Source organism: Botrytis byssoidea (assembly GCF_014898295.1).
Source record: "Botrytis byssoidea strain MUCL 94 chromosome Unknown BBYS_004, whole genome shotgun sequence".
NCBI classification, from domain to species: Eukaryota; Fungi; Ascomycota; class Leotiomycetes; order Helotiales; family Sclerotiniaceae; genus Botrytis; species Botrytis byssoidea.
Genome location: NW_024065845.1, coordinates 351,907 through 375,433, shown reverse-complemented (window position 1 = coordinate 375,433; position 23,527 = coordinate 351,907). Strand labels below are relative to the sequence as shown.

The 23,527-nt window shown below is 40.7% G+C and overlaps 7 protein-coding genes across 7 annotated transcripts; 1 reads left to right on the top strand and 6 right to left on the bottom strand.

The window, feature by feature from the left end:
- Positions 1 to 6,187: 6,187 nt before the first annotated feature.
- Positions 6,188 to 7,357, bottom strand: EAE97_002212 (uncharacterized protein; the record flags this gene model as incomplete). Its single annotated transcript, XM_038872723.1, has 5 exons — positions 7,304 to 7,357; positions 7,066 to 7,253; positions 6,916 to 7,017; positions 6,748 to 6,860; positions 6,188 to 6,694 (listed from the first exon to the last, which is right to left on the bottom strand). The coding sequence occupies exons 2-5, from the start codon at positions 7,178 to 7,180 to the stop codon at positions 6,188 to 6,190; spliced, it is 837 nt and encodes a 278-aa protein (XP_038735929.1). The 5' UTR covers positions 7,181 to 7,253; positions 7,304 to 7,357.
- A 1,810-nt stretch (positions 7,358 to 9,167) lies between these two features.
- On the top strand, positions 9,168 to 11,149 carry EAE97_002211 (uncharacterized protein; the record flags this gene model as incomplete). The annotated part of the gene is made up of 3 exons (XM_038872722.1): positions 9,168 to 9,438; positions 9,484 to 11,002; positions 11,050 to 11,149. 3 exons carry the CDS (start codon positions 9,168 to 9,170, stop codon positions 11,147 to 11,149), a joined length of 1,890 nt encoding a protein of 629 aa, XP_038735928.1.
- Positions 11,150 to 12,645: 1,496 nt separating this feature from the next.
- Positions 12,646 to 14,209, bottom strand: EAE97_002210 (uncharacterized protein; the record flags this gene model as incomplete). Its single annotated transcript, XM_038872721.1, has 4 exons — positions 12,646 to 13,484; positions 13,783 to 13,875; positions 13,982 to 14,062; positions 14,146 to 14,209. The coding sequence occupies 4 exons, from the start codon at positions 14,207 to 14,209 to the stop codon at positions 12,646 to 12,648; spliced, it is 1,077 nt and encodes a 358-aa protein (XP_038735927.1).
- Positions 14,210 to 15,969: 1,760 nt separating this feature from the next.
- On the bottom strand, positions 15,970 to 16,848 carry EAE97_002209 (uncharacterized protein; the record flags this gene model as incomplete). Its single annotated transcript, XM_038872720.1, has 1 exon — positions 15,970 to 16,848. One exon carries the CDS (start codon positions 16,846 to 16,848, stop codon positions 15,970 to 15,972), a length of 879 nt encoding a protein of 292 aa, XP_038735926.1.
- Positions 16,849 to 17,846: 998 nt separating this feature from the next.
- EAE97_002208 (uncharacterized protein) lies at positions 17,847 to 18,509 on the bottom strand (the record flags this gene model as incomplete). Its single annotated transcript, XM_038872719.1, has 1 exon — positions 17,847 to 18,509. The coding sequence occupies one exon, from the start codon at positions 18,507 to 18,509 to the stop codon at positions 17,847 to 17,849; it is 663 nt and encodes a 220-aa protein (XP_038735925.1).
- Positions 18,510 to 19,947: 1,438 nt separating this feature from the next.
- EAE97_002207 (uncharacterized protein) lies at positions 19,948 to 20,739 on the bottom strand (the record flags this gene model as incomplete). The annotated part of the gene is made up of 1 exon (XM_038872718.1): positions 19,948 to 20,739. The coding sequence occupies one exon, from the start codon at positions 20,737 to 20,739 to the stop codon at positions 19,948 to 19,950; it is 792 nt and encodes a 263-aa protein (XP_038735924.1).
- Positions 20,740 to 22,076: 1,337 nt separating this feature from the next.
- On the bottom strand, positions 22,077 to 22,909 carry EAE97_002206 (uncharacterized protein; the record flags this gene model as incomplete). The annotated part of the gene is made up of 3 exons (XM_038872717.1): positions 22,077 to 22,208; positions 22,293 to 22,808; positions 22,856 to 22,909. The coding sequence occupies 3 exons, from the start codon at positions 22,907 to 22,909 to the stop codon at positions 22,077 to 22,079; spliced, it is 702 nt and encodes a 233-aa protein (XP_038735923.1).
- Positions 22,910 to 23,527: the final 618 nt, after the last annotated feature.

Below are 23,527 nucleotides of genomic sequence, written 5' to 3'. Positions count from 1 at the left end.
ACTACCCTTCCTGCGCGTCTCACCTTTACGAATGCTTGTTGAAACAACTTTCCTAGCAAGATCTTGACGAGACACAGCTCAAAGTTGAATATATCCAGCCCATGAACTCTAGCTTTTTGAAACAGCGCTTCTTGGATACAAGAAATTCATGCGTGCTGGACAATTTTTCTGCGGCGTGTAAGGTATACTTTGCTCCCTCGTAGGAATACGTGCCGCATCTTTGTTCTTGGGCTCCTGCGCTGGCTACTTGAAAAGTGCCTGAGTCCCACAAATCTGCCTTTTCGTCTGGGAAAGGATGACATGGTGCTCGCGGCTGAGTTTGTCTGTGGTATATTAGCTTTTGAGCTTTGGAGTTTCTTCGGAATGATATCCATGATATTTGATAAGTTGGTAAGGTTTCGATATAGTGGGTCGTGAACATCTGTGTCCGGTTGCATCAGTCGTGTTTGATCATGGGACGTAATGGATCTAGTCATGAAGATAATCGAGGTCTATACAATATTTTAAATGGAAAGAGGAAAATAACAAGTGAGGAGGTCTAAGTAAACCTCTATATGGGGACACAGAACGCGGGTGACTCAATATTGTGGTCAAGAAATTGTACTTACGGATACTACAGTACTGGTCAAGCATTCACAGTCACGTTTTAAGCCACGCTGTATACGATGAACCATCCAGCAGTAGCTGGGTATATAAAGTGGTCGTTCTATAGATATTCTCTTAAGAAATTATGAATATTCCAAGATATATGGAGGGCCAAAAATGCTTGTGAAAGACTGGTAGTCCCTGTGTCTAGCCGTGCTTTTTATTTCTATTTGACCACATTGATGTGTTGTTGAGAAAGAGGTAGAATTTCGTTCGCATCTAGTATGATTGACAATAACAAAGCTGGCAATGATAGAAGTTACAGCAGAAGCGACAATCAAATATAATCTGGTTGATATTAAGCAAGACAGTGGTAAACCAACCAAGATCAGTGTTGATAGCGAGTGTGCAATATTGTGAAGAAAGCTGGCGGTCGCCATATCTCCTGTCAGATAACGACTCAATTTGTGGCATCATCCAGTTACTTGGTATTTTGGTGACCACTTTGAAAGGTTAGGAACATCTTATAAGTCTCGCATTCGCTGTCGTGGGTTTTTGCGAGGGAAAAGTGGTTAGGGATGAAAGGAAGGCATGTTTATAGGTAGAACAACGGTCTCTTGAGAGGGTCGGATTGGCTTGTGGACCGAGAAGAGTCAGTTGAGGAGATGAATTCAGTGGAGGATTCAGCGCCATAGCGTAGTGCGTGAGTTTAAAAGGAAGTGAATAACACCTTGCATGAAGTAGGTTATCTAGATCTTGGTGGCTGGGTCTATAAAAATAGACTCCTGGTATTCTTGTTCGGCATCATGAACACAGATTGAACCGTCTCAAAGTCCTTTGAGGATATGGTCAAAGAAGTGCTGCTAACGAAAGCCTTCTACGTTATTTGTGGGAAGTTTTGTGAGGCATTATCTTTCCTGGCGCGGTATGACATACGAAGTGGGATGTTGGTGGTTGACGGCCGCGTTTGAGAAAGTAATGGCAGCGAAAAGTTTTGTTGCCCATGCAAGTTTTTGCCATAAATGACAACAAAAAATTCCAAGCGACGAGAGGACCTCTTGACTATACATAGCTCTTGGCTCTCAGAACAACAAGGGGTAAAGAGAAATCGATTAACACTTGCTATCTAAAAAGCCAGGCGGACCTGATTCCCGGTCTTAATATTTAATTGCTTTCGAGTTTGAGCTGATGATTAGAAGACGGATAGCTTTGACACTGCTATCTATGCAATATTATTCAGTAAATCGCAGGATCTCGTTGGGAATTTTAAATAGCTTTCTTCCAGGACTCTCTACATAAGGAGCTTGCGGACCTTCAAATTAAGGATAATAGATATGTGTAAGAGCCATCAACCGTGACGTCGAGGGGGAGGAGCAACCATTCATCATTTGATCAATTTTCAGAATTTGACATGTGTGTGCCCAGGTTTATCTTGGAGATATCATTCATACTGTGTGATTTATCCTAAAATTCGAATATGACTGCTGACGATCTACGTTAACGTGGCTGTAATATATTAACAGCAATTATGCATTTTCCGTTTCATGACAGCGCCAATATACTTTCACACAATGACAAAAATCCAGAAGAGTACGTCTGATAAATTGATTTAGATCTACATGACAAGAGATAAAAAATTACTGACGAGACACAAATGAATATAAATCCATGTTACGCTCAATGATAGGTGGAAAGTTGACCAACTACCTCGTGAAGCAGTGGCGGCCGTCCATCGTCCTTTGCTTGAAAAGTGATTGAGTTGGACAACTACACGAGGCTTTTATAGTATCTTTGTGAGATATTTCTTAGGAATAGTTGGAATGAAAGGAGTGGGAACCACACTTACTAAGGCGAAGAATTCAATACTTAGATAAATGGACAATGGGCTACCGAATTATGGGTTCCTTATGAGAGGTTCTCTCCCACTGTATAAAAAGTCAAACTCAAAGCGTCGAACTCAGAGCGTCAGCCAGACTCGGTCAAACCTACAAGGAAGCTTAGTATGATGGATTCCAAGTCGATCTGGAAGTTTTTACATAGATGTAGTTTGGCTCCGGTGCTCAACACTGCTATTGAGGAAGAACATAGCTTGAGAAATTGAGTTCTATAACAGTGATGATAATAACCAACAATAGGATCAGTGGCTGACGATATTTACCGGTCAGGAATGAATATATCATGCGCCTTTGATATGAAGCCGCCAAGTATAAGCTGCGAGTATTGGTTATCAGTAGGATAATCCCTTGGACATTATCCGGCGGTATCCTAAAGCACCCTCTTTGATCTCGTTGAAAGCTTAGCCATTGGTTTATTTTGTTGCAGGGAGCCTTGGAGATTCTCTGCTAAGACTCAAGATCCTGTCAATATGTATGAAGCAACAGTGAGTACATACATGCAGGTTTGACCAATCAACGGAGAAGACAGCTTTCCATGAATATACGAGGCTTCTAGATCAACTTCAAACGTCGCAATGTTATGGAGCTTTCCTTTTCCGGTATTTATATCATCGTTGCTTCTCCATTTACAGGCCAGAGTTTACTATACCACAAGAGACAAAACCCGGCATGCTTCTCGTGCATCCTTCAATTTGACTCGGATAATATTGGTCTGAACTTTCGATGCAGTTATCGTGTAACCATCTCTAAAAGAGAGGTCTTGCCCAATGATAATAACAGAAGCTATTTCCCGGAAAATTGACTGTCAAAATTGTGATCACTGTCATCGGTCCCCTGTTTTGAAGCCATTATCAGGGGGAAGGAAGTCCGCAACAACTTCGTTTTTAGAGGATAATTTCTCCATAATTGACAGATAATGCAAACAGTTATGGACTCATCTAATTTTTGGGTTCCTTGAAATTTGGTACTTAAGAAATTCCGTCGTTGAAGAACAAACCATGGAGAGCCTTTTACAGAAAGCCGAAGACCAAACTAAAGTCATAAGATTGACAAATTCTACTGGCTGGAAGTGAATACTACCTGCGCATAATCCAAAACTCGAAAGAGGGGGCAATGATTAGAGCTGATGATCGAATCTTCTTCAATGAAGTGAATATCATCAAGATTTTTGATCTTCTTTAGCTTAAATATGCGAGACTCCATGAACTGGGGTACACAAGTTTAGAAATCATCAGCAGAATCAGGATGATTTGCTTTGCTTGGAGGGAGGAACATCACCTTTATGGGACCACCAGTCTATAATTTGACAGTTCTCGTTCATCAGGAATTCTAAGCAATGTTGGAAGAGTGGAGCGAACTTCTATGGGATAAGTGGATTTCGAATGATAGGAATTGGTTTCTAGTGATAGCGACAGCGACAACTCGGTCAAACGTCTGATGACAATAATGCCTGTTGACAGTGTGATATGTTCGACGCCTATGGCAATGACTTGCTTCCGAAATATTTCCCCAAGTATCTCACGCCTGATGCACGTTACTCTTCAAGAACATATGAAGCATATTGCCAATAGCTTCCTGGATAGCTTTTGTCTTGAAAGCCCATTTAGATGATGAATGCCATCATGGATTCTTGCCAGTCGATATTTGAGGACATAAAAAGATTTATATAACACAAGCTTTGAATCAAACTAGTGAGTGCATATCACAGTCTGAACAAGAGGCTAGATGCAAGCATGGAGTGGACCAGAAGGACATGATGACGTGCTGGTGCAGAAGCTCGAGTTCAGGGGCTGAGAATGATCTTCCTAAAAACTATTTAAAAATAGTAGAGCTCTATGTTTCTTATAAGTAAAGAGATTCGACAGTATCTACAGAATTAAGATAGTGCTGGAGAGGGGCTACTTACAATCTAGTTCTAATTGTATTGAGTATTTGCATTTGACTATTTATATAACGTAGTTTAACACTAAGTGGCTCATATTACCGAGTTGGTTATTATTTTTATATACAAAATTCGTCTATGTGTAACTATGTACTTTCTTTATTTATAAATAGAATTTTCTAAAAATTGAAATTACAAAATCTAATTATATAAATAATATAAAAATCTAATTATTTATTGAAGATTTAAATTATTATAATAGTTATTATAGAAATATTTCTTTTGTAACAAAAATCATAACAATTTCCATTTTTTTTTAAAAATATAAAAGAAATTTTTATATCAAAACTAGATTTATAAAACACTAAATTTTTATTATTATTTTATATTAATTTTCTTTCAAAAAATAATAATTGATTATTAAAATATAAATATTAAAAAAACATTAATTTTGATATAATTTGAAGTGGGCCACTCGGTGATATAGGCTACTCGGTGTTAAACTATATGTTATGCGATCTATGCGGCAATTTTTCGAAATTTTTCGACATCCGATATCACATTTTAAAGTCACAAGAATAAATATAGCGACAGCAGAGTTGATTTGAACGACAATAAAAACATACGAAGAGGAAGGACAAATTCCATACCCCAACTACAATTACCCAACTCTGACTCCATAACACGCAGATTACTCATAGCTGGAAAATTACCGTATTTCCACTCCACCACCACACTCTCCATGTGACCGTTTTTCTGAGAATCTTCACCATTCAGTTGAAAAGGTCACAATCAGCAGAGATAGTAGTTTATGTAGGGATAGAAGGGAAGTATCTAGAAATCTAAAGTCACTTAGAAATTCATTGTGGAAATTACCAATTCCTCTTAGAGCTCTGATGAAAGACAAGAGGTCATTTACGGAATTGTACCATTAATGACGAGTATTTAAACCCCCTGGTGATTGCCCAGGAATAAATTCAACAGGTTGTTCTAATCAGCACGAGAATAGAGGCTAGATTTGCTGTCGAGAACAGCTTATCCTGTTGGATTTACCTGCTGGGCATGGCCCTTCGTCATATGCGTCGTTGGCTATCATTCCAGGTGTCGTGGAAGAAATTGAAGATTGCCATAGTGATATATCTATCTGGCGGTGAGTATGCTAACATAAACCAACGACAATGAATAGAAAATTTCTACAATATCTGCCAATTTCTTGCAACTCGCCGGATTGGGAGCGATATGTGCCGGTGAAAATGTAGAGAGAAGACTTATCTAACCATCCACATTCAATCTCTGCCAAGCGCAACGTGTAGAAAGTTTGGGTGTGTTGGTTGCATGAAGGAATCATTTTATACTCTCCGGTGGATGTGGGTTGCGGCTCATAACAATTTTTATGGGGGATGAGTGATTGGCTTTCATCATGGCGATACATCATGATACTGACTCAGCATTACGTAGTAATTAGGAAATATGAAGTAAAGCACGAGAGTACTTCCTATTTAAGAAAGACGACTAAAACAGAACTATAGGAAGTAGTGTAACTTTTGCTAGTATCAAGTATTGGACGTTTTAAGCTCAGGTTGAAACTCCACTTGGACATACCACATGTTTTCATTCAACAAACAGAACGCATTTTAATTATGATGGTTTTTCATTCAGTCTAGACTCTATAGCTCGGAACTCCATATCATCCAAAGTATAGCATGTGGACATCAATCCAGTTGACTGGTATCAAACCGCCTGGTCCAATTATCTATTTCCAAACCGAACCCTCCCAAATCCATTTCAAACACCCCCCATGAAAGAAAGAAAAATCAAAGGCACGCTAGTTGGTCGCAGAAGCAGCAGCACTGGAAGCTACACTAGCGCCTGTAGGCTTAGCAGCCCCCTTGGCCCCTTTACCCTTCTTTCCTCCGGTACCGGTCGAAGCAGCTGTGTTGCCACCAGTAGTACCAGTGGCATCAGCGGTACCGTTCTTATTCTTTTTTCTTGATTCGATGATAGGAAGACGACGGAGACCTAGTGAGCTGAGCTCGCTCTGGATCTCACCGGTGAGAGATTGGTCGCCTGTGGTAGCTCCGGCTGTAGCGGGATCTGCCTCGCCTTTGCCTGCCTCGCCTTTGCCTGCCTCGCCTTTGCCTGCCTCGCCTTTGCCTGCCTCGCCTTTGCCTGCCTCGCCTTTGCCTGCCTCGCCTTTGCCTGCCTTGGCTGTTGACGCAGCTGCCGCTGCTTCTGCGCTGGTTGCTTTTGCTGCACCATTTCCTTTTGCTGCACCATTTCCTTTTGCTGCACCACTTGCTTGTGCTACGCCACCAGTTCCTTTTGCGCTTCCCTGTGATAAGTTAGTATCATGATACAGAGGGTTAAGTATATGGTAGGACAAACCTTGTTTCCCTTGCCTTTGTCTCCAGTTCCAGTTGAAGCTGCGGCGTTCACATTGAGACTGGCAGTTCCCTTTGCCTTTGGATCCTCTGCGGCAGCATTGGTTGTTGCATTAGCTAGAAGTGGTAGTCAGTATAAACAAAAGATATAAGATGAAACCAAAGGACTAACCAGCACTGTCGCTCTCATCGGTATCATTGTCGTCATTGTCGTCTTCGTCATCGTCGCCGTTATTTTGCTTATTTTTTGGTGATCGAGCATAGAACTCAAAGACTGATCTTGTTAGCTATGTTTATTTCCCGTGAGATGCTTTTGGCTAACCATTTGGAACTGGTGCTCTAGCAATGAGATCAGACTCGCTCTCTGGCAAGGCTCGAGAAGAAACGAGTGTGGCAGAAATAGCAATAAATGCTAAGATGGATCCGAAGCTCTTCATGGTGAGAGAGGTATGATAATAAGCGTCAAGCTGTTAGGTCTTTAGAAAAAAGTAATGAAGTAAAAAAGCACAGCTATGAATTGTTATTATTGTCCAATATTTTATCAAAATAGAAAGACCTACCTCTTAAAAGAATGTAAATTTAAAGGGAAACGAAATAGACACACAAAGAGATGAAGAGTTGAAGAGTTGATGTAGAATGAAGATAATAAATCATGAGGCTTTCGAGGCTTTTATCTTCAAGGTAGACAACAATGGTTGATCTGGACCCCATGAAATCTCAAGCTTCATGAAACCACAAGACGCCATAGAAAGCGAAGATAATCAGCTCATGCTTAGCCCGTCTGATCTTCACTTTATTTGAAAGTTTATTTCGTTGACCGTATACTCAAACACCCCATCACACCCCATAAGGCATCGATTCTCACGCAAGAACCATGACAAACACCATAATTAGAATACGAGAATTAGTAGATGTTATGTGATATAAAGTTTATTCTAGTAAAACCAGATTCTCTGGTACCTACGCCCACGTCCATGGAGAATGAACTACAAGAGCATCCAGGTTAGCTTCGTCGGGAATATAGTTCCAGACGAAAAACAAGCTTTATAAGCTCCAATCCTCTCAAGTGGGGTGTATCTTTGCAACCAAGCTACAGATCTTTCGTAAAAATGAAATAAAAATCGGGGTGGACAGTTGAACCGAATTGAGATCGTTTTGAATTCAGTAGTGTAGAAACCGGGGTTTCAAACTGTCGATTAAACCATTTCGGCTACAGCGTCAAACGATAAGGAGGTGTCAAATACTTCCGAGACGGATGGGCCCCAGCGAAGATCATCGGATATGTAAAATACCGCGCCCAAAAATGAAAATGCAACGGTAGCACAGTATCAAATGTCCTATTTTAAGAAGTGTAAACTGTAGTCTGTATCATCTTCAATTGCTTGGTATCATCTGAATAATGAAACAGCTCTCATCCCAAGTCCTGCATATGAGAAACATACCTTGGCATGTATATTCTGCCAAGTTTTCAGGTTAATGGAAGTCTTGATGGAAGGCATGATATGTTCAATTCGAAAAAGAGCATGGAAGTGCACTGGAGTTGTTGAAGGGATGGTGAATTGAGCGAATTTACCAGATGCATTCTTTGAACCGGTCTCTTTGTGACTTCGTGCCCATGGAGCGTTTGACCACGCATCGCAAGTCCTCCCAGAAGATTGATATTGTGGTTGAGTGAAGTAATTGAAAAATACCCAGTTGACTTAGAGATTCAGTCTAGAGAGATGACATCTTTGCTTGGACTCTGTTTATCACGATCTTCTCCACGACATGCATCAGTACCGTAGGGCAAACAAGACAACGTTCATGAGTTGCACCCACAGTTCTGTAGTCTTGGCATAAGTCCGATGTATGATGGATGAAGCGGCATTCTTCAGACAGATTCAACCAGTGGTAAACAATGCTGACATTGGAGATGATACTATTCGTGAAAAGCTAGCTATAGCAGATATCTGTAAGGGGATTTCGTTCCGTTCCGATTGCGACCCCGCTGAACCGCTTCCGAGGATATAGCAAAGAGTAGATACAGTACAATACCGAGAATGCCTAGGTATCTTCGTTCGTTACCAAAAATAACACTTCAATCTTTCCGCATCCACCAGATTATCAAATCCCCAATCTCCGAATAGTAGTGATAGAAATTTCCCTGACTCTCGCAACGATAATAATGTTGTCGCTTTCGTGATGATTTTGATGTTATTCCATCAATTTACTGTTTTCAATTGGCTGCTTACAGCTAAAAATGGCTTTCAATCGGGTGACACATGATTGGTCCGAGGTTCTAGCTTTACAGTATTGCCGAGACGAGAAGCTTTGAAGAATTTCGCCTGAACCCGAACTCGAACTCTGAGCGCATTCGTGAGTCAAGAGGCAAATGGATTGTACTTTAAATTAAGAAAGAACAATTGATATGAGGTGACAATAATCATGTCTTCTTCAAGGGCTGTCACGGCATGTCTGCAGCGTAACGTCGCGCGACAAAATGCTTCCAGGATTGCGACTCAATGTCCGCGAATTCTTCAACAATCTTTCATACATCCCACATCGCGACCCCGCATTGCCTCATCATTAATTGCTGGTCAACGACGCGCTTTCTCTCTTACAGTTCCTCGACGACTGGCAGATGTGGAAGATGATTTTGATCCAAAATCGGTGGAGAGAGAGTCGGATGAGGTTGATGTATGTATTGTTGGAGGAGGTAAGAATATTATCACATGCCAAGGGATTTTATTAACATTCACAGGTCCTTCTGGTTTAAGTGCTGCGATTCGATTAAAGCAACTCGCAAACGAAGCAGGGAATGAAGATTTCAGGGTGATACTCTTAGAAAAGGCGGGTGAAATTGGGGCACATATTCTTTCTGGCGCGGTCATTGAACCTACGGCTATCAACGAATTATTCCCAGATTGGCTCGCGGAGGATAATGAGAATAGATTCGAAAACGTTACCCCCGTCTCGGGTGACAAGATGCGTTTCCTGACCAAAGGTAGCGCGATTCCTATACCTGCCCCGCCCCAGATGAACAACCACGGCAATTACATCGTCAGTCTAAATCAATTCACAAAATGGCTTGGAGATCGAGCTGAAGAGGTTGGAGTTGAAGTTTATCCAGGGTTTGCAGGAGCAGAAGTCCTATACAAGCCGGATGGATCTGTCAAAGGTGTCGCTACCAATGATCTAGGTATTTCGAGAAGTGGCAAACCCAAAGATAGTTTCGAGAGAGGAATGGAATTTCACGCAAGGATAACCCTGTTCGCAGAAGGTTGCCATGGAAGTCTCACAAAGCAAGTCATCAAGAAATTCGACCTCCGTAGAGATAGTCAACCACAAACTTATGGCCTCGGCATAAAGGAGGTCTGGGAAATCCAACCTGAAAAGTTCAAGAAGGGCCAAGTTGTTCACTCCCTGGGCTATCCTCTTCCAGCAGACACATATGGTGGTGGCTGGATGTATCACTTTGGTGACAATATGGTGAGTATTGGTCTTGTGGTAGGACTCGATTATCCAAATCCCTGGATGTCACCATATCAAGAGTTTCAAAAGATGAAGCATCATCCACTTTATAAAGATGTTTTAGAAGGCGGCAAATGCATATCATACGGAGCTCGTGCTCTTAATGAAGGAGGTTTCCAATCGATACCGAAATGTGCCTTTCCTGGTGGCGCCTTGATTGGTGACACTGCAGGCTTCCTCAACGTTCCAAAAATCAAGGGTACCCACACCGCTATGAAATCTGGAATGCTTGCTGCAGAGGCAACATGGACTGCATTGGAGAAGAACGACGACGCCTCCGTTTTCTTGTATGATTATGAAGATTCATTGCGCAAATCCTATATCTGGAAAGAATTGAAGGAGGTGCGAAATATGCGGCCTTCATTCCATTCACCACTAAAGCTATATGGTGGTATTATGTACTCCGGACTCGAAGCATATGTTCTGAAGGGCAAAGTCCCTTGGACATTGAAGCATAAATCCACTGATGCTGCAGCTACTAAGCTTGCCGACCAATGTACAAAGATTGAATATGAGAAACCCGATGGTAAAATCTCATTTGATATCTTGACAAGTGTCAGCCGTACCGGCACAAATCACGAGGAAGACCAACCAGTTCATTTGCAGGTCAAGGATTGGGATAAACATGCGGAGATGGAATACCCAAAGTACAAGGGTATCGAAAACAGATTCTGTCCGGCTGGTGTGTACGAGTATGTTGAGGACTCAACAAAGGATATCGGGGTGAGGTTTCAAATCAATGCGCAAAAGTAAGTTTCTTATCTCAACATGTTGCCTGGATACTAATCCCTCTCAGTTGTATTCATTGTAAAACATGTGATATTAAGGTGCCGGATCAGGATATCAATTGGAGTGTCCCGGAAGGTTCAGGGGGACCAAAATATTATATGACTTAGATATCCAAGCGCATGAAAACAATATGTACACCTATCTACACTATACCCAGATGGTTTTTATGTGATGCTGACTTAGGCTGAGTGATATACCGCTTATTTACGAACGGTTAATATTGAGCTCTTGTTGTATAAATACGCCACACATTCCTTTCCAAATCCTCACGAGCTACGAACTTCAATTTCACCAAATAACAAGGGCTGGGTCTACCAGTCTAAACTTTATCTCATTTACTATTTACTCTTGCATTAATGTTTCTTATATGGACTACTCAAGGAGAATCTATCAGAGCTCCACGGTAATTCTACTCAATCGACCCCTCTTCTCGCTGTCGCTTTGCTCTCTTTTCGTCATGTCTCGATCCGGTGGGTTTCTTATTATCACTTCAGCACATTTCTCACCGTCATATCGATTTCTTGTCTCGGCTTAAGATTACTAGATTTGATTATGTCTCGACTCTTGAGAAAGATATCGAACTATATGTCTGAGAGCGAATGGCTAGTTTAACTAAGACTGATAGATGCTTGCTGGAGTCTAACCCTACATATGGTCTCGAAAACCATTTGACTAAGGTTGCTTACAGTATGATATTCAGTCCGCGTGGGATGTTTAAATAGTCGGTGGGTGAGATTTGTAGGGTGGTTACACGTGGGGATTCGTTTCAGGGTGGTTGATTCGTGTATCTTTAGCTAAATATCTGCTGGCTGGTAGAGTTGAAAGACCCTATACTTTTGTATAAATATAGATTTCTCGCTCTGGTGCTTTGAATCATAGAGATATGCATGAAATTTGTAAAGATAAGGTACAGGCGGGTAACGAATCTATCTTCTCGTTCACTTGCAAAGTTCTACTGCATTGCGTGTCAGATTCCAGTCTCGGAGGTTCGTGTTGTACTAGAATTTGGGTATTCGTTGTTGGGTTATCTTTTCTCGCTGTTGTTTAGTTGATGAGATCGCGATTTCTTGGAGACTTTTCTCGTCATTATTCTATGCGGATGCTGTAATATGCATACACAGGTTTGTCAGTGAAGACCATTCCAGGTTTCTGACTGTAATTTAGAGATGTTGGAAAGGAAATCGAAGACTGGGTTTGTCTTACCTCAGCGCATGCTTGATACGTGCTATTTGTCTTTGCTCTGGGATTGGTGTTGAGAAATTCCCTGGTCTGGTGAACTCGAGAGAGGTAGAATAAAATTAATACGCGAGTCACAAATTGTGGAAATCAACACAACATAGATGGAAGGCACTTCATTTTGGAGTTCTTCACCTCAGATTATGATTTCAATGATTAATATTTGAATTACATTTTGGTTATTGATGCTTAGCTATCTAATAATACTAGGCATAGTATCTGCTTGAGAATTAACTCGAGATTCAGTGGCTACATAAAGTGGCTGATGTTCGAAGCCTAGAAAGACCTATCCATTTATCTGCATGTCAGCTACCTAAACTATCTAGAACTGGTCTTCCATCACGACCCTAGAATCATGGAACTAGCACTATTGGGATAGATACGAGATGGTGGTATCGCCACTTGCCAAGTAGTCTTCGGCGTCTGAGATGACTGTGCGTGGAGCTGATACGCTGGTTTGGCGACTTGGAAATTCGTCATCGATGTCTGGAATAACTGCACGTGGAAATGAGATAGTATTGTCCCGATTTGGAAAGTTGTCAGCGTCGGGAGTAATTGTGCGTGGAGCTGATACGGTGGTTTCGCGGCTTGCGGCGTTTTCGTAGGCGCCTGGAATGGGTGCATATGGAGACTGGTAGACGAGTTTAGGACGACTGTATGGCGACTTGTACGGAATGGGAGGACCGTTCATGAAATTTAAGTTACTGGCCAACTCATCGGCTTCAGAAGAACCCTCTTTTGAACCCTGAGAGTTATTATCCGCAAACTTGCTCATTTCCCGACTCACAATTTCGGCTTCAGGGGTCCCGGCAACCATATCAACGTCGGCACTCACGGCGGCAACACCACCGATTCTTCTTGAGCTTCTTCTAACAAAATCGTCGCTGGCGTTCAACTTCGACTTCAGACGCGAACTTCTCTTCTTCTCGGCAAGAGTTTTCTTCCCAGCCGGGCCGCTCTTCTTGGTCGAAACCTTCTTCTCACCGACAGTCTTATTTTCCCCCACAGTCAATTCCTCTGCTTCTTTTTCTTCTTCGACCACAGCAACTTCGGGTCCTCTAATGAATCCAAATGTGCATCCTCTAGGGTCTCTTGTTGGTTTGACAATGGTGTCAACTTGCTTCGGAACTTTGCCAACGCGAGCGTCAGGGCGACGCTTGGGAAGGTAGCAAGGGCTCATGACGGTGATATGATCGTGCTTTGCATCTAGCAGTGAATTAGTAGGCGACTAGAAAAGAAGCGACAGATTGATCTAGGCCAGAGGTAGAACCTCCGATAGTCCAGATAACTGTTCAAAAATGGAAAGCTTCTCAATACAATATTGTGACTGAAAGTTCGAAACACTGGACTTTTCTTGAGTGATGTGATATTTTTAAAACACCCAGAAATTGTATTCGGTCTGCCAATCCAAACTATTGGATATTCTGAGTGATTGAAACAACAGGGCAAGGGAGAATGCTGGATTATAGGCGGAAAATTGAAGTAGAAGAAAGGAGATACATACCTCTATTATAGAGTACAAACTTGTTGACTTGTCTCTTGTCATATGTGATAGAATCCGCAAATTCAGGAAGAGGTGTCGGATCCTTATCTTTCACTAGAATTTGACACAAAAGTTAGTTCTGACTGGCACTTTTATTTCTGCTCGCAAAAAACAGAGGTTGCAACAAATATGCGACAAAAGGATTGGTAGGGCAACATACAAATAGCATCGTAGACTCTAACAGTCTCCATGATGATCTCCGCATTTCTAGTTGTAATAGATGAATGGTTGTTTCTGGCTTCTAATTTCATGTTAGCTGAATTACTTCACTGGGTTTTCTGGAATTGAGGTAGAGGATTAGTGATGGAAGTATTGTAAACGTACTGGATTTCAATGCGCGCCATTGAACGTCAGTGTAATAAACCGGCAAATCAAGCATTCGCGGCATGATTAAGATTGTTGTAGAGAATCAGCCTTGTGTTTTGAAATTTGGTTGTTGTAGAAAGGAAGTGGGAGATTCTTGTGGTGGAAAGGTTTATTTGGTTGAAGTTGTGGTTCAAAATCGGACGTAGAAATTGGAGTTTGTCTTGATCTTAACCTCGACTTTCAGGTAACTTTGTAGGAGAATTTATCGTAAATTGAAGAAGAAAAATGGAAGTCGAGAATGTTGCAAAGCTGATACTTAAGTACCTAGTTAGATACTGAGTGGTGCGGTTCTCTGCATCGCTTAAGATAGGATGATTGATCTGTGATTCAGTACGGGTTCAATACGGCTGAACCGTATCTCGCTGTAGGATTTCAGTGATCGGGTGACAGTATTGAAACATTCATCTTTTGAGGGTCAGTAAATTACAACACATGTTCATGTTCAAATCATGCTTTTTATATCGGTCGCTCATTTGCATATTTCTATTAGGAAAGGTCTATCCAGGCGGAACCGAATAACGTGACTTGCAATCCGAGACCATGGGATAGGATAGAGTTTTAGGAGACTGTAAAATTAATGGGCAGAATGATTCTCGCAAGCACCAAGTGATTCACTGCTCTCTAAGATGTAACGATCGGCTTTTCTAAATCCTCGTACGATTATAGATCTTCTACTTTATACTGAGCGTAACTTGATTGTTACATTCATGGCCACCGGTATTTGAAGTCTTTTCTCGTCTAATTAAAAGTTTACGGCTTCGAGTTTAAGCATTACCAATCGCTCCGGTGGTAATCCTGCTGTTATTACCAATGATGGAGAGATGTCATAGTCCTATTACGTGCCAGCTCATCTTGACTACGGTTGATGATACGTTAATGATCTCTTCTGCTCAAGAAGCTGGAGGAAATCTTCCAGAGGAAGATCTATTTCTCTTCTCACTCTCTCATTCTTCATTTTGTATCATTCGAGTTGCTTCCCATATCTGTTGACGTGGTTTCGGATAATCTATACGGTCTCGCTCTTAAGTCTAAGGCTCTCAGTCTCGAAATGACTACATCAGAATGTGAGACTTAAACACACATTAAGTCGAAGGGAAATGTCTCTGAATTATGGATTTGATTTGAATACTTCTAGATATATGATTCCAAAATTGGTTCAAAAATATTTAGACCTTAGGATGATAGTGACAGATTAAATTTCAGGTTGCTCCCAAGCAATACCACTCCATACACATTAAAACTTACAATCATTGCGACCTTTCATAGATAAATCGGCCATTACTTTCCTATTTAACGTACATCTAATTATAAATTATAGAAACTCTCTTGCCTTCCTATGTATAATAGACTATTCTTGATGCATTCAATAAGAAAGATAACATCGAGTCCCTCAATTATGATAAGCCTCTGTGCCCGACATCTAGGAATTAATTTACAGAACACAAACACAAAAAGAATCCATTGTGCAACTCACCTTGGTAATTTCACTTTACTAAATTTCAGTGCCACGAAATCTTGATTAGGCAAGTTTAATAAATTCTATTACGATACATTTTTTTCAGTCTGCTCCAATCATTTTTCTCCCATCCAGCGACCTTAGACCTTGCCTTTTTGTCTTGAGCGTGGCATTACAATGGCTTTTAACTCCAGCATATCTGACATTGGTTGCAATTTTCTCCCAAACTGCAATTGTATATGAAACTTAAAGTGCTCTCCGTGGCAGTTGTTGGAATGGATTCTCGCTTAATCCAATCTTGAAGTTCGAGTGTCTCTGTTAGACACTTATTCACTAAATCCCTTAATATCGCTCTCTCCAACATTGTCTTTAAATTGGAGATTCTTAGAAACACTGTTGAAGAATACGCCATTGTAGTAGCCGATCTGACGATGAAGATGCTCAGATGGAATATACCGAGGTTTAGATACCATCATACGCTGATGATTTCGTTGGCGACGTGGCATTTGAGCTTCCTGTAATTTCAAGAGCGGTTGTAGGATATCCATGCTCGTAGAGGTATTGGCAGCAAAATTGTCTTCGGAGTGTATATTCCTTGGTTCGGAACTAGGAGTTGATTGCTCGACACCTTCTCTCATCCGGAGATCGATCTGATCTTGCGTTTTCCAGCCTATGCTTGGACAGGAGCTTCTAGCTTTTACTCTCTCTAAAGGGTACCCAAATATTTCTAAGTCTTCTGCTGAGGTGTGACTGTCGCCATCTAAGCGAACATGATCATTACTTTGCTTAGAGTCGCTCACACATTGATCGCTAACAGTAGTTTTCTGTTGAATACCATGACTTCGAGGTCGTGGACGAGGAGACAAAGCGGTTGAACAACCAGGAGATGTACTGTTTGAAACAAAACGGACTATAGAGTTCTCTGATGAAAAATCGGTAAAACAGCCCTCTTCGCTATTGTCAACATTGTCAACATTGTCAACATCATCGTTGACATCATCTAGTGTTTCATATGGATAAGGGCTAAGATATTCGGATGTGCGTGCCTCGGATGGTCTAGCGTTCTCGCAAGAAGCGCGAGTTCTTTCTTGAACTTCCCCTGTGGAAGTCTCTCCGTCTCCAAAGATTTTGCTTTCATTCAGACCTTGACGCCTACGCTTAACCCGAGCTTTGAAACTATGTCGAAGACGATCTAACAAAGGCATCTTGATAGGTTCTCTTTGGTGGTTTGGTGAAAGGTTTGATGGAGATGTCATTGACAAAGTCTTTGCTCTGGTTTTGTGCAAACTTCCTTATCTTCTAGAAGAAATTTAACTCCAGAGATGATCCCTTGATAACAATAATATATAATATAAGAAATTATACTACAGCTCTTCCTATAATGTCGGCGCTAGGTTACAAATAATGGGTATTATCGACATGATACATTGCATACGGTCAGTACTAATTTGTAATCAGCAAACATCTTCTATACGGTACCATATATATGATAAGATACAAGCCGTAACATTGTGCATCCACGGATATGGACATAAAGCGAGTTGCGCAAAGAAGTTATTGTGCTGTGTAGGCGATTCAGGTAAGTCAGAGATTCATGCTGGAGAAATCTCAGCGGGGGGCTAGGCTGGGAGTAGCATACCTTTCTTTATATTGATAGTAGAATGTATACGGTCGATCTCATTTACGCTTCTCAATTGAATTTCATGCTGTGTTCTGGATAGATTATAATTTAGGGTCATATGCTCGAGTATATTTCCAGATATTTGCTATAACGGGGGGGCTAGCTGTTCTGACGTCTAAATCATGGTCACACATTAATTCTCTATTCTCACATAGTGATTTCAAAAGATTTGAAAGGTTGTTCTCAGATGTTATTCGGGATAAAATCACCAAGATATGTCAAAATTATATTGCAGAGTTTTTTTTGTATAACTAGGTACTATATTTAGCCCTAAAGTGGTGTTCTCAATCTACAATTGAGATCACCTTCTCAAACGATTGTAACGAGTGGATATACCCCGTGCTTTACATTTATTCCGAAACCAATCTGCAAAAAGGACTACGAATGTCTGCAGTTGTTCCTCCCTGATAGTTCAAGATACTGTGTGCCTCCGTGACCCCAAAACCCCTTAGTCTTTGCACATAGATGCATGAGTGCTCAAAATCCACTCATGTCTTCCTCGATATATGGCCATCAGTAAAATCAAGCATTGGCTGTAGCTTGTTCTCGGTTCTGATTTATCCTCACACGTAGTCTATACGCAACTGGAAGTGACAATTCATCCCGACACAAGGGGCAAGTATCATGCTTCTTCAACCACTCAACGATACAATCTCGGCCAAAGAAGTGTCCACATTTTGGCATCTTTGCAGGCTCATGATTAGGCTCAAGGGGAATGGTAGCCTCAGCGTATGACTCAATACAGATACCGCATTGATCAAAGTCTAACGTCGCAGCGTCGACTGGTGGCAGCATATCCTTGATGGCTCTGGTTCGATCGCTGTAATTCTTCCTAATCTCAACCACAATGAACTTCACTATCCCGTCCGCATTTCCTAGAAGAGCAAATCGCTTCTGTCCATCCAAATTGGGATTTTTACGAAGTTCTTCAGTTGAAAGTAATGGCACTGTCTCCGGTTCAATATCTGCAATATCCTCAAGAGTATCGAAACCTTGCCCCGTGATTGATGAATTTCCGGGATTCACAATATCGAGTGTCATACCAGACGCTTCATATTGAGCAGTAAGATTGAGCCCATCCATGTGTCTTCGTGGTCTTGTAAAATTGAGATGATTGAATATGTCCTGTGAGAAGTTGTTTCTGGTCGATGACGAAGAGCGAATGTTGCGAAATCGTGAAAGCATGGTTTCCATGAAAGACATAGTAGATTGAATTTCCAGAAAACTCGGGACGATTTGAGATTTTGATGAGATTGATAATTACTGAATTGAAAATTGTTATTCGTCGAGTTCTTGGACTTATTGGATGATGGAAGTTACTGTGATGAATCTATAGAAAGATAGAAACTCGTATTGGCTGGCACATATGCTCCTTATAAGCTAGACATATAACTCTTACGGCATCATTCAGACAATCTGTGACAACATCTTATTACTGTCGTTGGAACATTATATTGGAAAAGTTACGGCTGCTACGGTGCAAGATAGATTTTTATTACAGTCTTTCATGTTGTCGTTTGACTTCACTATTATCATTCTCGTTTATTTAGCTATTCACTCGCGTGAGAAGCGATGATAAAATCACCGTAATTAAGGTGAGTCGGAAATTGAGCCGCACTTGTATTTTGTATATAGACTAGACCGCGTAACGAGTACGTGTAGAGCAGATTATCGACTTGGCGGACAATTCACGCATTATTTTTTCTACAGGGCAAACAATTGGGGAATTCAGACAGATTATACACATAAAATTTTAGCATATATCATTGATTCAATTTTGGCTTGGTATTGAATAAAAATCAATATGATATTGTGAATTCGATAATGGAGTTCACACATAATCGATGGAGTAGGTGAGACCATCGATGAATCATTTATAAATTAAATTATTTGTAAATCTTATGTAGGTATATATTATTCTTATATAGTCTCAATGTATGCAAGAGTCTGAACTGCCGTTCAATAATCCAAGGCTCTGATATCTAGAATCTACTATAAATTTAAAAACATTTCAATATTCTAAACAAATTTTATATCTCGTACAATTTTGAATGTTCTGATTGGTTTGGAGATTTGATAATCTTCACTATATTCCACATTGACAGAAGAGTGCCTGAGAGATATTTGAAGCTTCAAAGTTTATTTTCAAGGAATTCGCATTGATGAAGACATTAGTTAAAGTTTTAAACTCGCAATTCTGATATTAATCCAAACATTGAACTGCATGACTATTCACAAATGCGTTTGCTCGCCTATGTTCATGGATTATTTGTATAAGCTGTCTTTTTCAAACATGCATCTGAAATAGCATTTCACTATTCGATGTTCTCAAAAAATTTCTTCAAGTTTATTAATAAATTTCAAACTATCTATCATCTACATTACAACCCGAACTAAATTGATTGAGCTCTTTTACTTACAGTAGCTTCATATGCAGAAATCCAGAATGGGCTGAAAGTAGTTCCAACTGACGCTCTAGATGACAGCTCATTAATTCCTCGCCCTAAACTAATCATCCTGATATTGAGGCCCTTTAACCTCCGATAAGAGGTTATGTGACATATCAATATCCATCCTTATCAGTTCCTGCCCTGATATTCCTCATGCTCGCCATTCCTAATCCTTACACTACCCAGACCCGTATATGAAACGGCGCAGGTAGTGACACTTTCCCACGACACATTGGGCATGTGTTATTCTCCTTCAACCATTTTGTGATACACCGTCTACCGAAGGCATGCCCACACGCCTTCATTTTTACTTTATCGTGATGTGGCTCATTTGAGATGATGATCGAATTTTTTTCATCGTTTGAGGTATCGATCGAATCCTCGAAACCGTTTGCAATGATAAAAATGATATCCTCTTTTGGAATAGTTACCACTGCATCAGGCTCGCTTAGAGTGGTAGCCGTGGCATATGGCTCAATGCAAATGCTACAATTATCCTCCAAATCAAGTGTTTCCACATCCACAGACTCGATTATTTCCTTGATAGCCTCGATTCGATACGTGGAATCGAATAGTATTTTCACACTCAGGCTTCTCATGCCCCCATCATGATAGTACAGAGCTGTGTTGAACCGATTTTCTTCTTCCAAATCTTCTTCAACGTCAAGCTCACCAGAAGATATGCTCGGATCGTCGCTATATGCTATTTCAAAAGCGGCTCTTGCGATGTTCTCGAACTCCAGATTGGTGCGGCTCATGTCGCTATTGGGTGAAATAACTTCGATTGTGACTCCACGTGTCGCAATCATAGTTGATATCATTGTGGGGGTCGGAATCGATGGTATTATTGGCGTCTGCGGTCTTGTGATATTCATCGGTACTTGTGGTAGTATCGTGTTCTCAGAAACTCGGAAATCACGTGGTGGGATGCGTTGCGAGCGCGAATTAAGTCTGTGAGGAGGCATGGTGCTTCCGGTCTGTTGGAGGATGGAAATGATATTCGTTTTATCTTTCTTATAAGTTGGTATTAGATGGGTGTCTATGTTTCCAAGAAACCTGCTATATGATGTTCTAATATCCAATGTCGACAAAGTGTTGTGAGGTGGTTGGAAAACGTTACCTGCAGTTGATGAACGAATAGGGAGAGAAATGAGTAAGTCCCAGTTACAAGACTTGTTTATAAAGTATTAATTATATTCATACGGTTCCACTATTATCATCGATACGGTCTGTCTGATGCAGAAAATAGTAAATGCAAATACGGTCTATCATGCTATGCATGTACCTCAGGGGACAAAATGTGAATTCTACTGCTTATTGCTTTGGTAAAAAAAAAGGTTAAATGATCTTCCACTTTGAATCAGTGGGATTGGAAAGTGGTGAATGTAAGATCTTACCAAGAGAGATATATTAATTTCATATACCTGCTTCTTGGATTACACACGCCAAGACGAAGTCGGATCATGGGGGACGATACATATATACATAGTCATTGTCACGTCGGCTCTGGCTCTATTGGAATTACAGTATTTGTCAGACATGCTAAGAGCCAGAGAGCTTCAATTTAGAAGATTCATCTGAAGGAAGATGATTGAAGCGAGTGTAGCAGGAACAATTGTACTTATTGATGGTTCTAAGAGGAAGTTCGAAGCTAAGCTTCGAACTTATCCAATCAACTAGGCTGAAGAAGCTAACTATATCCGGCCACGTATACTATAGATCCGTGCTTCCTTGCATATGAAGTGACGATTAATGAGTTCAGCCCTATATCTCAAATTACTAGTTGCTGCTGTAGCGTGTTCTCTTTGATAGCTTGTGGCCCACTTATAAGTCTGATCTTGCTACATTAACCGAGACTCTATGATGCGAATCTAGGTTGCTAGACCAGATTATATAATGAGAGGCTATCATGTAGTGAAATAATGCATTTATATTATGAAATTAGGCGTTAGATTGTATAGAGGTAGGTTCTATGTCAAGAGAATAGATTTCACGGCAAAATGGCCAATCATGTGCCTCCCTTCCTTCCTTCTTCCTCGAACCGTAGATTCTATTCTATGACTATTGGGACACCAGTAACTTAGAATTTTGATATAGATTATAGGATAAACTCTATTTAGAATTCATGATAGAATCTACGAGTCCCAAGGGCATGTCAATAACTTGTCGTGGTTTTAATGTCTCTGAATGCGATTTTTCTTCATTTTTTTTTTATTGTCTACGCATTTTAATTATCTGTTTGATATCCCGCTTGATCGTCAAAGATCCTTTCCAAGTGCACTGAATAAACGCTGATTTGATGTTACATTGTGCCTGCGCACGCAACTGGACCATTACAAATGTCTGAAAACCTCACTGAGCCATTTCGGTCAAAGAAACCCCAGCTGTAATTCATATTCCAACCCGCTGAGAGACCTCCAGGGACGAAATTTCTCTATTCAATATCTACCTGATTCCGGCACAGGGGGCAGGTAGAGCTGTCCATGAACCATTGAATAATACAGTATCTGCCAAATACGTGCAAGCATTTTGGAACTGTACAAGCCATGTGAGAGTTGTCGGTGTCGGGCTTTATATTAAACGATGTCCTGCAGTCACTGCAATAGCGCATATCCCTGACCACAGTAGGAGCATCTGAGGTTGTACTGTATGATTCGTGACAAATAGAACAGCGGTCTGATTCGTCAGCAGATACGGAACGAAGAAGATTTTCGATCTTTTCGAGTCGAAAATGCTCATAACAAGGGCGGTTGACCATCGTCTCATCGTCAAAGATCAAGGGTGAAGAAGCAGGTTGATCCTCCAACACCAAGGATCGTGCTTCTTCACTCTCGGTTTGAACACCCACCATTTCCTCGTGATTTTCAGATAACTCTCGTGTTTCTCTACCATCGTCTCGAGAGACCACTTCTATTTCCATGTGGTTTTCAGATAATTGACGTGCTTCTCGAAGTATTCTAAACAACTCTGACGCCGTTCTTCCAGTTACTATATTAATACTACGTATCAATTGCTGTGAAGTATCAGCCATTTGCTATGATTATCTGAGGCTATCAGCCCAAGCAACTGGTCAAAAAATACATTTATCTCAGCGTCAGACCATGACAGAGCTTCTTGGGGTGGAGAATCTGCCATAATTATTGTATATCCGTAAATGATACTCGTTGATGGGTCGGGTGCGTTTTTTTGGGGAGTAATTCCTATATTCTTTAAATATGAGAAGTGCTAATGAATAGACTTTGAGGTTCTCTGACCTGTGTTAATTTTTCTCCAACTTATTAAATAGATGATTTGTGTGAGAATTTGGAAGAATGTACTTTACCTTTTTATATCCAAAAATGGACAGAGTGGCTCAAACCACTTGCTTAAGCACTAGAGTAATATACATGCTGTTTAAAGTTTAGCTTGACAACTATCTAGTCTCTTCGAATTCTTGAGTTTAACAACACACACTAAGTCTATCAGTCGAGTAGTGCACAAGATCGGGAAGCTGCGTTGACTTTCGACATTCCGTGTGATATCCCAAGATGATACAAAGTACTATGCTTGTTCTGCCATAATTCATGGCTGTACTCACGTTGATTTGATTACAATTTTGTGATGATGAGATAGTCCCATGGAAACTTTCTCTAGTGATATCCTGTTGTGCAAGATCGCAAGCGTCAAGAGACTACTAAATGGGCTGTTTGTAATATTTGGTTCTCCTCAACTCTTTCTCTCTAAGAGTCAAGAAGATACTACATGGTTTCAATA